Source organism: Archocentrus centrarchus, chromosome 16 (genome assembly GCF_007364275.1).
Source record: "Archocentrus centrarchus isolate MPI-CPG fArcCen1 chromosome 16, fArcCen1, whole genome shotgun sequence".
Classification (NCBI taxonomy): Eukaryota; Metazoa; Chordata; class Actinopteri; order Cichliformes; family Cichlidae; genus Archocentrus; species Archocentrus centrarchus.
In genome coordinates this window covers 18,230,079-18,246,577 of record NC_044361.1, presented here as the reverse complement: position 1 = coordinate 18,246,577, position 16,499 = coordinate 18,230,079, and the positions used below count along the sequence as shown (strand labels likewise).

The window sequence follows — 16,499 nt, the reverse complement described above, 5'->3', positions numbered from 1 at the left end:
ATAAAGATTCCCTAATATACATTAGTATCTCCCAGCTAGTTTTTAACTAAATAATCATCATCTACTATAGTCCTGGATCAGGAGTTATCTGTGAAATAATAATATCTGTGAAATTAATGGCTCATTAATGCTGAGTCTGGTCACAGGTTCCTTTCTGACTCATCCATCAGCAACACAATTTTTTGTGTCCCTAATTGAAAATGCCATTAGTAGTTACAGATTATGGTGGTATGAAAATTTGACTGAAAAATGAATTTTATGGTTAAATACGAGTTCTGATTCACAGCAATCATACCCACTTACCACTTTTAGGAAACAGGTGGATAGTTTGCTGCAGGATCTGATATTGATAAGCTGTTCATTTTCATTCTGTGCAGATCAAGCTGTATGTTGGGTGTCCACGCCTATTTAATCTGGAAGAAGCTATAAAACTTTGTGAAAGGAGTCCAACTCGAATCAATGAGTCAATGAAGCTCCCTTCTGACCGATGACAGTGACACTGAGGTGAGTTGTTGACGATATCCTGAACTTTTCTGTCAGTAAGCGCTGCTGTTTTTGCCGCCGTTAGTGAAACTTTCTTTGAAGGGGATCAAACAATGCTGGACTTGGACACTTAGCGAACAAACTCTCATGTTTTGTGAGAATGTAATCAAACTGATTATCAGACAGAGTGGGATTTTTAGGACACTAAAGCCTAAATAATGCTAGCTTATAACCAGCTATTGTTGTTGCTGTTTTGCTGACTGGCTGTCAGCTGTCTGGAGACAGGAGGGTTTTGCAAGTCTAATCTGGTGACAGTAAGTAATTGTGACAATATCGTAAATAAATGAGCATGTTTATGCATGTTTTTGTGTGTTAGAGCTCTGACTTCAGTACAGGACATGAGGCTTGAAGTGAGGAACAAGAGGATGAAATTTTATCCAGATGCCAGTCGCAATGTCTCTTTCCTTCTCATTTTTGCTTCTTTGGTGAAAGGGACCCCTTCTAAGATGATAAAACATAGGTATGATCATTCATATCTTTAGTCTGAAGGTGCAGACACAACTTAAAATTTGTATGCAAACTCCACAAGTTCTGTTCCCCCTTTCTCATACTATGTATGTGGCTGGCTTCTAGCCACACACATAAAACATGATTAGGTGGAACAGCATGTCCAGCTCAGCCACTGTATTCAAGATAGCGAGGTAACATGGCAGCTTCCACAAACCGGCGCCCGCTCCTGTGTATTTTTAACAGATTAATTCAAACTTTATGAGGACACATCAATTTGTTGGATGATGTAATTACACAGTTATGAATATATATCTATGACTACAATATTTCTATTAAATAACGTCAAAAGAAATTACTTACTCTATCTTTAAAAAAGAGAAAATACTAAACTAACATTTAAATAGATGTTTCAAAACAGGCCTTCAATTAATGCTAATGTTGCATTATCCATGCTATACATGTAAATAGGGATTACTTTGCCAACACATTTGTCATATCAGCTTAACACTGTGATAATACAATGCGGCTACCTTCAAGGGTAATCTGCAGGTGGTTTAACAGCACAACTGCACAGCATGGTGAGAGACTTCAAGGGTACTGTAAAAGTCTGCAGTTCCAATGTAAAGGCAACTTGTGTAAGCTGCATCGTGAAATTCATGAAGCACACCATGAAAGATTTAGTGTACCTTGACTTGCAAACTCATTAGAAATATTTATTATAATAGTTGACACAGACTCAAATATTTTAGATAAGTCTGTTTGGTTTGAGAATATGTGTGTGTGCACCCTGTGCATTATACACACCGAGTCTTGTTTCCTCAAAAGACTTACAGGTCATTCCATGAATCAAAGTGAAACATACTGGCTATTCAAGTATTCTGCTGTCTAGATCACACCATTCATAGTCCGTCCCTTTGGACATTGACTTTTCACCATTACATGACATGCGGCCTAGCTGTACTTCTTTTATATTGCCAAACTAAGGACCCGTATAAAAGTTTCAGTTTCCATCCAGGTGTACATTTTTACTTGAGAGATTTCACCTTATAAATTTATAAGCTGAATATTGATTTCCTGCTTTCTTCTTGCTTTCTTTGTTCATCTTACATGCCCTGTTCTGTTCTTCCCACACCACCTCATTTTGATTCCAACTCACACAACATACATCAGTATTGCAGTTTACACACTTGCATGCAACCAAATGCAAATGCACAAAAAATGTACACGCGGAGGCCGTCCAGAACCTGTGAGGACCTGCCACAGCCAAGGAATGCAACAAGAGGCTGAGCCAAGAGAAAAGCTATTCATTCAGAGCCCCTTTACGCCCCCTCCACCCACACACACATTAAAAAAAAAAAAAAAAAACCTCAGTCACTGGAATGCGTTTGCATGCTGCTGAGAGAAGTAGCTACTGTGTGCACATGAACAGAACTTTGGACAGCGCTCTCTCTCTCACACACACACATACACACACACATAGAGAGTTTATGAGTGATTCCTAATTGATCTGGCCCTTTTCCAAGCCCTTAAAATGAAAAGCTGGAAGTCTCACTCAATATGGCCCGGTCTCTCACTCTCCTCTCCATGAGAAAGTTGGGTATATGTAAGCCTTCATGTTTCTGTGCGTGCCAGAATTTCAGTCCATTTGTGTGTGTGTTTTCAAGTATTAATATTGCCACAAACACAGCCTTGTGTGTGTGTGTCTCAGTGGGAAAGCTGACCTGCAGCGAAGTGTTTTTCTTTCACATGATGCAACTGTTACTATCTGCAGACGTTTGGTGTCCTGCTGAGAGTCTGACTTCTGAATCCAATATTAGCCTGAACAGACGGGGAACGCAGATAAATACAAGGAGCTGTGGAAATTTATTACCAAAGGATGACAACTAATAAACGATGTTGAGATTTATTACTGTTTCACGTCACAACACGTTACACTCAGCAACACCGATGTGTCCGTCCACTTGCTCGTGTGTGTGTGTGTGTGTGTGTGTGTGAGACTGTTGAGGAAGGAGAGTGAAAGGATGCTAACTCATCACCTGGAATCCAAGTAAACAGTGTCAAGAGTTATGGCTGTGTTAAGTGCAACCTACAACTCAACTGCTCCATGAATCATTTCCGTTGAAATGTTCAATAAAACACTTTCTAAATAAAGCTGAACTGTCACTAATACATGGTAAATAAGCACAGTGCCATTCATCCCAACTCTCCCCAAAGTAAAAACTTGTTTACACTGCACTGCAGAGAAAGTATTTACAGATGGTGCTGTATTCAGCTGGAGTCTGAAGCCGGAAGAACAGAGGATTCAAGTTTTTTATCATAATATCGAAAATAAAAATGAACTGAAAACCGAAATTATCAACAAGTTTAATTTACATTTTAATATGGCAGTAGTGTTGATTTGTCCTTTACGTTAGTGAGCAATGAATAAATCACAAAGGAAGACAATAAAAACAAACTCATCACATCACTGTTATTAAATACATGATTTATGTGCACAGTTTGAATTGAAAACTAAGCTTTTTCATTCTGAGTGACAGTACAGTAGCTGCCGAAGGCATTGGAGTATTCTACATATCAAAGCATCCTTTAGTCAAAGAGCTTCTCTCCGCTTGGCATTATCAGTTAAGTGCTGGATTACCGAGGTGTTACAGTGTCTCCACTATCTTTTACTATCAGTACAACAGAGATTTCTTCTACAGTGTAGTAGGATTACAATCACTCTGTGTGTGTGTGTGTGTGTGTGTGTGTGTGTGTGTGTGTGTGTGTGTGTGTGTGTGTGTGTAAATGACCAATGGAAGTATTTCAGTGTGTTTATAATATAAAGAATGCAAACACAAAAATACCACATTTGTAACTTACGCAGCCATCATAAAAGTCGCTCTCAGCCTGTGATCTTTGATTCACTTCTTTTACAATTCAAATATTTACTTTCTTCAGACGTTTAAAGGCACGAAAAAAAAAGACCCGGCAGCCAGCCCTGTTAGAGACGGAGCAGCATACAGCTCTGATCTGCTGCACGACATCTAAAAGAATAATGAGCTGCATGGCGGCTGCAGGACTAAAGCAGGATTAAAGACCATCATGGCTACTCTGTTTTGTTTGGTTTTGTTTTTGACAAACAATACTTGATGGGAGGTTTGGGGCAACGTTTCATTGAACTTTAGTTTCAACACGAATACTGAGAATCACTAGAATTACACAGGGCAGGTATTTTTTTTTTTTTTTTTTGTGGGGTTGCAGTTTTAAGTCAAACAGGCAAAATGTGATCTAGAGCAATGTGAGCTGGGAAACTGTTGGACCTGAAATGAAGATGAAAGGAGTGAACAGCATCATCATGTCTGATCAGAGCGGATACTCTTAGTGAGATACTTTCAATTTTTTTTTTTTTTGAGGTATGCTGACTCAGTTTGTTGAAGAGATTTAAATGAGAAGAACAACTTGGTCATTTAAACTAAGGCCACAGAACGCAGCTTAGACTGGAAAGAGGAAACAGCTAACTTGGATCTGTCCAAAGGTTCTCAAGCTGACTTATTAACACATTAAAGCATGCATTTATTGTGTGAAAACATTCAGTTATTATTTTACAGGGGTCACATGCCAGTCTAATTCTGTCTAATATTTAGCTGCAGTTATTTCATACTAAGTCACTTTTACCACGAGTTTGTTGAAAAATTGTTTTCTCAGATGTTATTTGCAAGGCTAGCTGTTCATGCTGTGCTGGAATGCTCCTCAGAAAACGCAATATCAATGTTTTGATAAGTAAACATTTAGTTACTGATAAGAAACCTGTGACTACTGGTGCAAATTCTTGCATTAAATTTTATTTTTTGGGGAACATTTAATATGTAGTCTTTACACACATTATGACTTTTGGTGTCATGGCCCAACATTTTGTGTTGTTCTTTTCCTACGATGAGGTTGTGTTATTAGGTTTTGCTGTGTGTCTCCGGATCTTCATAGTTTAGCTATGTTTTGGTATTCCCGGTTTGCCTGCCTCCTCTTGTATCTAGTCTGCATCTTTGTGTCATGGTTAATTCCTGTTTTATTTTGATAGTCTTCTGGTCCCTGCGTGTGAGGTTCTGTTTTGCTTCCCCCTTGTCGTTAGTGTTATATGGTTCACCTGTGTTCCCAGCTGTTTCCGCTCCCCCTATCAGCCCTGCTGTGTATGTAAGTCCTGTGTTTGCTTTGCTTGTGGTTGTGTCGTCTTCATAGTTTTCCTGCTGTGTGCCTCTCTGTTCTAGCCCTCATTCATGTATGTATTTTTTGAGTTTCGGCAATAAAACTGAGTTATTTAAGTTCAAGTCTGTGTCTGGCGTGTCCTGCATATTGGGGTCCTCAATCCTGCCTGCCACAGCGTTCCATGACATTTAGTTTAGACTGAAAAGTGCTTCCTAAAATTTTGTCCAACTCATTCGCAAACATGAGGGGTCAAAATGTTAGGCACAGAACCTGAAAATTTCTGGCACTGCTTTTGTATTAGAATGCATTAGTAGTTCCTAATAAAGTAGTCACAAGTGCTTAAAGCAGTTATGTCTCAGCAAGCATAGCATAGTTACCTAAAGTACTCTAGATGTCTTGTTTAGTTGTTGTACTATCAGGGATAATTTAATCACATGGATCCTTACATCCTGAATGTAAAACTCCATGTACGCATGGTAATGCTATTTTAATTGTCAGGTCACTGTCAGCTCAAATACCGGGCCACCAGAGGCTTACCACGTTCGGTGTGTTAAAAGAACTGACTTTTTAAAATTTGAATGTGCTGTCACACTGCGTGAATCCGAGCCGCGGACTGTGCCGTCTAGCTTCGATGATGAATGCTGACACTGCTAGCAAGCCATCTCGGGGGACGCTAATAAAGACAAATGCGCAAAGTTTTTCCACAGTGTGTCAAGTGTTTGTGGAAGAAAAATGACAAGCGAAATTCAGAATGTCCTTTCAGAGCTAATGGTAAATAAATTATTTAATTGGTAAATGGAAGGCAGTTTGCCTTATATTTTGATTGAATTGAAAGTGAATTCATCCCAGCCCTGCTACACGTGGACAGTACTTCCAAATCCGAACGTGACAGTAATGCCCGATCTGCTCCTTTCCGTGTGTCCTTATATCATCCTTCCCCAATCCCAACTTTCCACTTTGTTTCTTCATTCAACATTTCAGTCCATGCTGCCCTTATAGAAAATGTTTCTATCAAGAGCACATTTTTACTTTGATCACTTTCTTAATTTTTTTTTTAAACATATAGTTGGAGACCCCAAAAAAAGTTCTATTTCCAGATAGAGGCTACATTCACTCAGCTCGGGTTTCCGGACTGAAAGAGTTTGAGGTGGTTTTACTGCATGCAGGCTGCAGATAGGTGGACACACAAGGTGGAGTTCTGCTTTCAAAGGAGGTGAAATGCCCCTTTATGGAGATACCGTCAAGCCACCAGACCCAGGCGGGAGATTTTAGCAGACAGGAAGGAGTGGAGGATGAAGACAATCGGCTTTGGACATGAGTGGAGGTCCAATTGCTGTTAAAAACAAAAAAAAAAAGGGAGAACAACAGGATTAGAAACTAGAACAAAACAGAATGAAGACAAACATAGCTGGGATAAAATGATGATGATCTATTAACAGCAAAAGATGAAAAGAAAAAGTTTCTGCAAAGCAAATAAAACCATAAAATATATATTCAAAAATAACTGCACGTGATTGGTTCTCCATGTGGCAAGTATTAGACGGCCCTAGCTGGTGCCAAGCACACACAAGTATGCACACAAACACCACATCACTATGAGCACAGCCCTCTCATAGCCTGAATCAACAGTGGGTGATTTCGCCAGTACTATGACTCATATCCTGTTTCTAAGGTCTATGGGGAGATTTAACCTATAAATTAACACTAAAACTGCTGTCAAGGTGTTCAACTTTAACACTGCAGGAATTCAAGTGAGGCCTGAGCAGATCTACATGTATCTACACACAACTACACTGAGACTGGACCACAAAGATTGTCCTGATATTACACATTTTCTGTATGGGCATCTGTGACAAAATTAGACAGGTTTGCATCCTGCTAAATTGACAGTATAGTCAACACTGTGCGGGAAAAAAAAAAAGGCCTAGGTATCTCCTCTTTCAAATGATGAGCTAATGAGCCTTCAGCCACATCCACAAATGCCTCGGGCTTTCTCTAACAAAGCCTATAGCTGTGCTGGGATTTAGAAACATTATATACAATAAAGCCTGTTCTGCTAAGGTAGCCAGCAGCGGATTTTGATTCACAGCTCCAAAGTCTTTGCTTATTTGTCATCAGCATACATAGAGCAGTCAAATATGAGTGTATCTGACAGAAGTTTTACACAGAGCTGTATGTGGACTGTCAGAACAGATCGAGGCGTTGACATAAACGCCTCCGTTTCCAATTTCTAAATCCCATAAGCCTGGGGAGTCTATATTTTTCCACCGTCATTTTCTCTTCCAGCATACAGTAAACGACATGGTTTTATGAGTGATGAAAAAGCAATGTTGTTTTCCTGGGTAAACACTTTGTTTGAGGGCGGGAAAGGTTCCTGATAGTCACATTAATATTCATATCAGCATTTTCACATAAAATCCAACTTCAAATACGCTGACGTACACATCGGGTTGTGTTTGCACTTGTTCGCTTTCTGGTCCCGATTACTCGAGGCTGGCCTCTGAAACATGAGCCACCTGAACATCCAATCAGTGAACTGCTGGGTGGTGTAAAACAGATTAAAACTCTTACAGTAAGTGACAGGCTATTTTTAAGATAAACTCCACTCTTGAATGTGCTTACCTTCAAAGACCTAAGTGTGTGTGTGTGTGTGTGAAAAGCTGATTTCATTTCAGCTTTTGTGATGAAGTGCTGTAATTCACTTTCTGTTGTACCACTTTCCCTCTTCCTGTTGGGCTCACTTGTACTGCAGCTTGTGCTCTTCAATTCCCAGAAGGCCTTGTGAAACCCCCTGAGAGTGGGAATGAACTTATTCTGTTTACTGTGAGCCGTATGTGACCACAAAAGTATAAGCTTGATATTGAAAGTTCTAAAGGCTGACTGACGTAAGTACGACACTTTTTCATGGTTATTAGAGTGGATAACTGTTGCATGATACTACCTGTGTCGAAGCACTATGGATTCAAGCAGCCTTCTGGCCCTTGTCTTATCAACCTGTCAATAAAAAAGGTTTTTACACCTCTTCAGTAACCCAAACTCCACTTCTGAATCATAGTTAGAAATTTAACTGGCGTGGTTTATAATCAAGTAAATGTAACAAATTATGTGTCACTTTGTTTAAAGTTCATTCTGAACAGGCCTGTGAAACATCTGCAGAAGGCGGAGCTGCACTGTGGTCTACTGAAGGGACTCTTACCGGCCCTTTCAGTGATAGTTTGTAGCTTCTGCAAGTTTGACTTTCATGATTCTAGAAATTAATTTATTTTATTAAATTTAAAAAAACAGGACTTCTTGTAAGTCCTGTTGTGAAGACTGTCTATTAAACTATGGTGTAGCTGAAAAAACAAGAAAAAAAAAAAAAAACACCAATCACTATCAATGTTTACCTTTTACAAGAAACTTATTCTTGTGCATAAACATGCTGTTACAGTTTGTGTGTCAAAAAACATACAACAACAACAAAACCCACTTACAATTTCCCCTTCCTTCCCCCCAAAGTCGAGGAAGAGCATGCGTACGCCGTCATCTGAGGACATCTTTAGTTTTTCAAAGGGGTACGAGAGGACAACTTGGGGCTTGCAAGAAGTGTGAGCCACTCTCTCCTCAAAGTCCTCCCCATCTTCTGCTTTTGGATCAGCCAGCACAGAGAAGCCCTGCTCATAGTGGATCACGAGCCGGCACTCCTGACCCCGGTACAGGCAACCTGGAAGACACAGGTTTTTGATTGTGAGGAGATGGAAGAGTGAGATCAAAAAGTAAAAAAAAAAAACAAAATAAAACAAACAAACAAAAAAAACAGGTACCTGCAGAGAACAAGAGCGGAACTGCTGGCATTAATATAGAAGGGCATATGCTTTTTATGTGTAAAACGACCTAGTGGTGTGCTCAGACTGGTGATGTCTTGGTCACAGTTTATAATAGCTGTGGCTGTGGAACCCAAAGTCCAATAAGAGACAGAAATATTAAATATATCACATTCAGTGCTAGAGAGGCACGCTTCCTCTGAGTGAAATGTGTTTGATATCTTATGAACTGGCATGGCTGATATAGAAAGAACCCCTCTTGCATATTTATACCAGTAACGTTAGTTAGTGCTGTCATAGTGCTGGTTGTCAGTCCTGTCATCCACTCAAAAAAAAAAAAAAAAAGTAGCCATCTCATATCTTGTCTGTTTTCTTACTAAGTAAAGTAGCAGCATTTCAGTGACACGCTCTCCTCCTCATGCAGAGACCATCCGGCTGAAAGCAGGGAGTGTAATTTCTCTAGTTTACAACATTTCTCATCACTTTTTTTCCCTGCTCTCACTCCTCTCTTCACAGCAGGTGACTAGCTGAAAGCTGAGTGTACTATCTTTATCAACTCCTCCTGCTTTGCCTTGTCCCCACACTGTGTGATCTAGGTACATTTAGTCTTATTTTTCACTCCTTGACAGCACTCCCTGTGGCAGACATGAAGGCCACAAGCTGAAAACTTCATTTACAGCACAAACTCCCCTCTCCTGACAATATCTGATTTACCAAGCAGAGTGTTCGTTTGACAAAGAGATGGAAAGCGAGATCTTTCCACTGTTTGAGCAGATGTGTGTATGTAGCACATGCAAGGATGCCTCTTTCTTTTTATATATATATATATATGATAAATATTGTTGCTCTTTAGGGGCTATTAGCTGATCGCACAGTCAGTAGAGACCAGACTTCTGGTGAGTTTTATTTACCCCGTACAGGGCAGAAGATAATTTGCAGTGCACAGTAATCAAATCAAATCACAAAAATGCATGCTAACTTCATTTTGATTTTCCTGTTTTCAAGCATGTTTTCATTAACAGTGAGGGCCAACAGAAAGACAAATTTCACTCACAAATGCCTTACTCACAATTACACACACTGCTCCAAAGATGCCAATTAGCCAGAGCTGTCAGCTGTAAAACAAGCATGGAACAAAATGCTACAGGAGCGTGCTCAATTAGCACTTCAACACACTTGTTACAAAGCAAAATGAGAAGAGAAGGAGCCCAAACTGCAGGTGCACGGGCGATTAAAAACTGCAGGTTTAGGTCAAGTTATAGGGAAAGCATAAAAGTGATAAATGTATCACAGCTTTAGGTCAGGCACAGAACTAAAGTCAGATTTGCATTAGCTGACTGCCTGTTTCACCCAGTAATATTCCTGCAGGTGTACAGCATTGTCAGTGTTGCTGATTTAACTTGAACATTAAAGTTCATGTATCAGTTTTTTTTTTTTTTTGAGGACCTTAGTTAAACAGACAGAAACTTGCTGACACCTGTAATCTTTGAAACTCTGAAAGTCCCTCAGTCAGATCTTACTGTACACCTCATGCTATAAACAGATCAGTTTCTTCAGGCGAGCGCCTCTAAATGAACTTCTCTCGTCAAACAAAACCAAAAACTTTGAAAGAAAAGTTGGAGAGCAATGTCAGCATCATGGTGATAAATAGAAAATTATCTTGTAAGCCTTTATAAGAATTTTTCATAGCAGTGTTTTAAAGTATTTTTTTAAGGTGTTTTAAGTTTTTTCAATTTTGTCTCATCTGTATTTGCATTTATAGTCTATTACAATATATATGCAACCTTGTATTAATGGTAACAGTAACCCAAAAGCAATGCTAGACTCAAACTACATTTGAGGCAGTAAAGCAGTAAATTAATCTATTTACTATTTATTGCCTGTAATAGTCAAACAACAGGGCCTGTGATGATTACACTTCAGGAAGCAATGTTGATACGGAGAACAGTCTGAGTCAAACAGAAGCCGAGCTGCACACAAACAGTCAAATGGAGTATAATATCCTGTTTTAACCCTGAAGACATCCAGTTCATGATGAAAAATGAGTCTCATAATGTGCAATATTTTTCTAATGATGTATAAACAATGTGACTGGGAACAGTGCGTTCCTAATGGTGTAAATGGCGCTGCAAATGAAAGAAAGAGTGCTGGGGGTTTTCAGGACTGAATATTAGACCTGAAACTCTTCTACCTGAGAATGCTGTTCTGTGGGGAGAGTTCCCACCAGAGTACACACACAGAGGGAGAAAGAGGCTTTTCAGGCTACAACAAAAGCCCTTCTTTCTGCCTGATGGTGAGTGGAAGAGACAGAAGGAGGGGCAGACGGTGATAACACCGGGAGGCAGAGAGTAGCTAAATGAATCAGGGAAAGAGAGGGTCAGAGAAAAAGGAGGGAGACACTAACTGCCTTACCAACAACAAGTGGAAACGCTAAAAGGTTATTAGGGGACAAAAAGTTGTTTTCAGTGCTATCGGTCTCCTAACTTGTAACTCATTAGGAGGAGGCAAAGTACTTCATATTTTGAAACTGCGACCCACTGCGCCCGTTTTCAAGTGTCGCAGCAGGTTAATAGGTTAATTTTCCACAACCCCTGAGGTAAAATTGCTTTTTAAAGTGCTCCAAGTCATTAAGCGGTTTACCTGTTCATTAAGGAGACTGTATCGACCTCCATGACAATTCAGCAAGCCTTGCAGCTGTCACTTCAACAACAGCATTAAAGAGAAGCTTTGAGGAGAAGGCGATGTGGCTGAACAGCTAATGGTTCGAGACTGTGGGTCAAAGTTTGTTTGACTTTGGAAAACACAGTTGAGAAAGCAGTCTCGCCACAAGACCCATGTAAAACTGCATTAGACAAACCACATATCACATTTTAATTAGTGTGCTTTAGAGAAGGAAAGGCAGATAGCTTTCAGTTATTGATTTTGGTTAATACTGGTGAAAAGCATGCAGTGAAGTAAGATGTCAGACGGCAGGGAGAGAGGATTTATGGTGGACGTGAGGAGGGTTTAAGCTATTATCCTGTGAACTCATATGTTCTTATAATATACCATGATATGCACCACAGAACATCATGGCAGTAACTCTAACTGCTAATTGCTTAAAATACCAGTATAACCTCTAGAAGGTTCAAGTCACCTTGGATATTGTAATAACAGGAATGACAGCAGGCCAAGAGCTCATGAAATTTGATTTCAAATACCCCTTTAAAACCCCTCAAGAATGGCCTTCTGCCCAGTGAGTGATTGAGAGTTAATCCATCTTCAGAGTAAATCTTTATTATAAGATTTGACAGTGAATAAACTATCAGGATGATTTAGAATATAACACAGATGAAAAGCTGACAAGGTCGGCATAATTGAATCCTCAAGTGGCAACTGCTGAAAAATGAGCGAATGCTCTGTGAGGACTTGGTGCATCGGTCTGTTTTGGAAACAATATGGAGCGGTATAGTGTGCAATGGAGATTCATAACCATACAAAATATTCTTACTCTTTTTTGCCCGTGTCACTAACTTGCATCCTAAATCACAATTAAAGTGTAAAATCAAAGCAGCCTGCTACAATAAATATTTGCCGCAGCGGTAGCAGCATGGTTCTATAGATGGCAATGTTGATCTGTTAGCTGGCCCAGACTAATAAATCCACCCCAAATATTAAATGGACTGCAGCAGAAGAAATGTGTATATTTATTGCCATTCCCAAAAGATGATGCCTCTTGAGCTGACCTCTACAATCACCATGAGGTTTAAAAACACGAGTTGCGAGTAAAATCTCGCAACCACTATTGGCTCAATTGCTATTTTATTGTTAATTATTCGTCAGCATAAAAAGAAATATTGCGTTTAATGAATCCCTTGCATTTCATCTGATGCTCTTTATCAGGTCACTATTTAAAATTACAACTAACAATCTAAGCAGTTCTCTCTGTTTAGTGCTAAGTAGAAAACGTTAACATTTTAATACCCTAAATGGTGACCACGGAAGGGATGCATACCAGTGTTAAATGGGTTGGCACCCCTTTACCATAGATACATACATCACTGCCACAACATCAGACATAGTGGAGAGTGTGACTCTCCTTCCTCTTCCCATCAGCAACAAACACTGTTGAAATCCTTTCCAAAATCAGTTTTTATTGCTTGGTTTTTAAACCCAGCTTTTTTTGCTTACTGCTGGTGCCACTATGTGCAGATGGACAGTCTTTACAGATGTTGTGCATGCAGATGTTTTAGCAAATAAAGCAGCTGTCAAGAAAACATGTCAAGAAGCAAACAGCAGAAAGTCAGGCCAGCTCTCCTTGCTCCCTGAGGCCTATTGACAGACAGCTGAAAAGAGAATGAATATATTAATCAAGTGCTCACAAGCACGACTCCAAATGAATGTGAACGTTTCTCCGTCTCTTGGATGTATTAATGATGAAGTATTTACAAGTTGGTCATATTAACTTAAATGATGATAATATATTGGTGCTGTTTTCACAGATTATTTTCAGCTAAGAGGCCAAAAATAGTTGCAGCAGACTGTAAAGGCTCTGCATGACCTCACGTGTGTTTTCACTCATCTTGGTGGGATAAACCTCTGCTCAGGTTGGAGGTGGGCAAAGCTATGCTGAGCAACACAGACTCCAGAGTTTTACAAAGCTGCCACGGAGTCAAAACTAACTGGTATGCACCCACACACACTCTGTATAAAGCGCTCTAATCATGCAGTAGACAAGAAAAATCACCTGTGTGTCTGTACCATGGTTGTGCAGGACCTTTGGCTTTGCCCGTTTCTTTCATTGCTACATTTAGAGCAACAGATCATTTATGTTGAGCAATGCACATCAGTCTAGACAATGTTTAGTCATGGGTTTAAATAAATGGTGTCATTATACTCACATTTCATGGCTAACTAGAATGACAAAAAACAAAATCACATTTTTACAACACAGCTTAGAGGTCTTAACCCCTTAACTGGCAGCAAAAAAATCACCTGACAAAAACTACATAACGCCTTCTGGTTATTATTGGCTCTGAACAACCCATTTCATAGCCTATTAATCGGCTGCGTCTGGTCCGCGGGCCGAATGAAGTGCATTTATATGGCAGGCTAGACCCGCCCATTTTGACTGACACCTCATTCGGCCAATCATGTTAAGAAATGGGTTTCCCAGAGCCAATAATACTCAGAGGGCGTCACGTAGCTTTGTCAGGTGATTTGGTGCAGCCAGTTACATGATTGGCCGAATGACGTGTCAATAAAAATGGGAGGGTCTAGCCTGCCATATAAAAGGGACTACAAACGGCCCGTCACCGGGCCCTTGCCAGTTAAGGGGCTACATGAAGTTTCATAGATGTGAATAAAGCTGCTCTACGCTAAGCGCAGCGTAACATGGGTGGAGACACATTTTGGAAAGTTTTAACAAGAGCTTGGTGATAAAAACTACACTGTCAGCAAGGACATGATGATGGAGATGGTCACCATTTGTTGTGGCATACGTTGCGTTTCATAAATGGGTAGAGTCTGAAGAGAAAGTTAGTTTGGCAAAGTGAGAAGGGGCACCCAAGGGAGAAATGGAGTTCCCAGGACATTTTGTGCTTTGAGAGAGGGAGGCCACCAGGAGGGAGGGGTGGTATTCGGCTGAAATTCCCTGGACAACCAGTGCTCAATGCTAAATAACACACACACACACACACACACACACACACACACACACACACACTAGAAAAGAATTCCTTTCTATAAAAAGCAAGTACTTTGTCCACATCTTCCATATGGCTGTCAAATTATATCACAAACCCAAAGGTATTCCAGTGTTTTAGTGGATGTAGGAGTCTGTATATATTTCTGCTCTTTGCACTAGATATAGGCTTGCGAAACCTCAGGCTGTACTTACCGATGCAGCCTCTTAAATCTCTCTGGATATATTTTGCTGCAGCATCACTGAACACGTGTGAGGAAGCTGCACAGTGACCTGCACAATTCAACCTGCTCCATCTATAGCTACATGCTTGCTAGTCTCTACATGCATTCCTGTGTCTAAGGGGGTCTTAGTATTCATGCTTCTCTGTGTTTTTATGCATTATAATGGTGTGTCTGTGTGACTTATCTGATTGTTTGTGTTCTGTGTATCAGGACTCACTTGTAGAGACTTCTTTGATCATCTCAGCTGATGCATGACATCCATTTACAATGTGTCTGGTCCACATGGACAGATCCTTGGTGGTTTCAGTCCGGAACAGGTGAGTCTCAATGCCAAGTCGTGTGCCAGTCCGAGTGGCAAAGAACAGCTCCGTGCCAGAGTGAGGTGAACCCCGGTCAGGGCCTGAGTGGACCAGACTAAATAAGCACATACACACATACAATGTCACTTAGCAAAGAGAAGAAATGAGATATCTTGCATTGGCAATATTTTCAATAGAAATACTATTACAGCAACACCCCAGTGTTAGTCATCACTTTACACTTGAAATATTTTATGGCACAATCATACTGCATGCGCTAGTTTCTGAAAGTATGTCTCTATATGAGAGGCCTACCGTGTTGCTAAAAGTGGGTAGGTGTGTGCAGGGCTCTGCCAGGCTTCCTGGCCTCGTGATAAACAGTCATAGAGCAGGAGGTCCTTTTCTGTCACCATCACAAGTACCGGCTTCCAGCACTGCTTCTCGCTCTCTGTCTACAATGAGATTGTGACAGCCTTCTTTTAATGGTCTGATTATATATATAATAGTCTTTAAAAGAGCTGCACTAATCAGGAGGATTATCCACACAACAAAAACTCCCATTACTGGCCTATATAGCCAATATGTTTGTACAATATGTGACATGAATTTACAACCTAGCATTGATTAGGTCTGACCAGCAGCAAAGCAGTATTACTTGATGTCTCATAAAGGCTGATAGATGACTTCAAAATTAAATGACCAATTAGTAAAATGCTAGTATAATTCCAGTATAGGTCAACTGAGCAGTTAATCCTGCAAGCTTGTGCAAAATAAATGTGATTACTTCAATTCTGCATGATTAGAAATACCTATTCCCTATTGTGTTTTTTGCAAATACTGAGATCATCTTTATGTTTTTAATGTTTGAGTACTGATGATGGATGAAACAACTCAGTGGTGCAAAAGTAACTTTGCCTTTTTGAGGCTGATGACTGGCAGTACCAGAGAAGGCTGATGTGTGTGTGTGTGTGTGTGTGTGTGTGTGTGTGTGTGTGTGTGTGTGTGTGTGTGTGTGTGTGTGTGTGTAGATTCACTATTTTGCACCCTGAATACAGTTGATGTGCAGATGCAGGTACAGTTTTCATGCATTTACTTTACTGTGCCCCCTCAGCCACCCATCTCTACAAACCCCTCACTCAGGGCACGCACACACACCGAGTTGGTATTTCATTTTACAATGCTCCATAACTATTCTCATTATGAGAGCTTATCTGCAGCACAGCCATGGAATCCTAAGCTACTCTTTGAAGTTCTGCCTCATTCAATCGTTTCGTGGGATTTAGGGGGTCAAGGGTCATCTTTTTAACATAATCTGAAT

The 16,499-nt window shown here is 40.2% G+C and overlaps 1 protein-coding gene across 1 annotated transcript in view; it reads right to left on the bottom strand.

Moving 5' to 3' along the window:
• Nucleotides 1-3,384: 3,384 nt before the first annotated feature.
• sntb1 (syntrophin, basic 1) overlaps nucleotides 3,385-16,499 on the bottom strand; it is a 40,054-nt gene continuing 26,939 nt past the window's right edge. The window contains exons 6-9 of the mRNA XM_030750582.1: nucleotides 15,497-15,633; nucleotides 15,100-15,296; nucleotides 8,646-8,875; nucleotides 3,385-6,505 (exon numbers count right to left, since the gene is read on the bottom strand). Coding sequence (XP_030606442.1) covers nucleotides 6,413-6,505; nucleotides 8,646-8,875; nucleotides 15,100-15,296; nucleotides 15,497-15,633 — 657 coding nt within the window. The 3' untranslated portion in view covers nucleotides 3,385-6,412. The remainder of the gene's footprint in view (nucleotides 6,506-8,645; nucleotides 8,876-15,099; nucleotides 15,297-15,496; nucleotides 15,634-16,499) is intronic.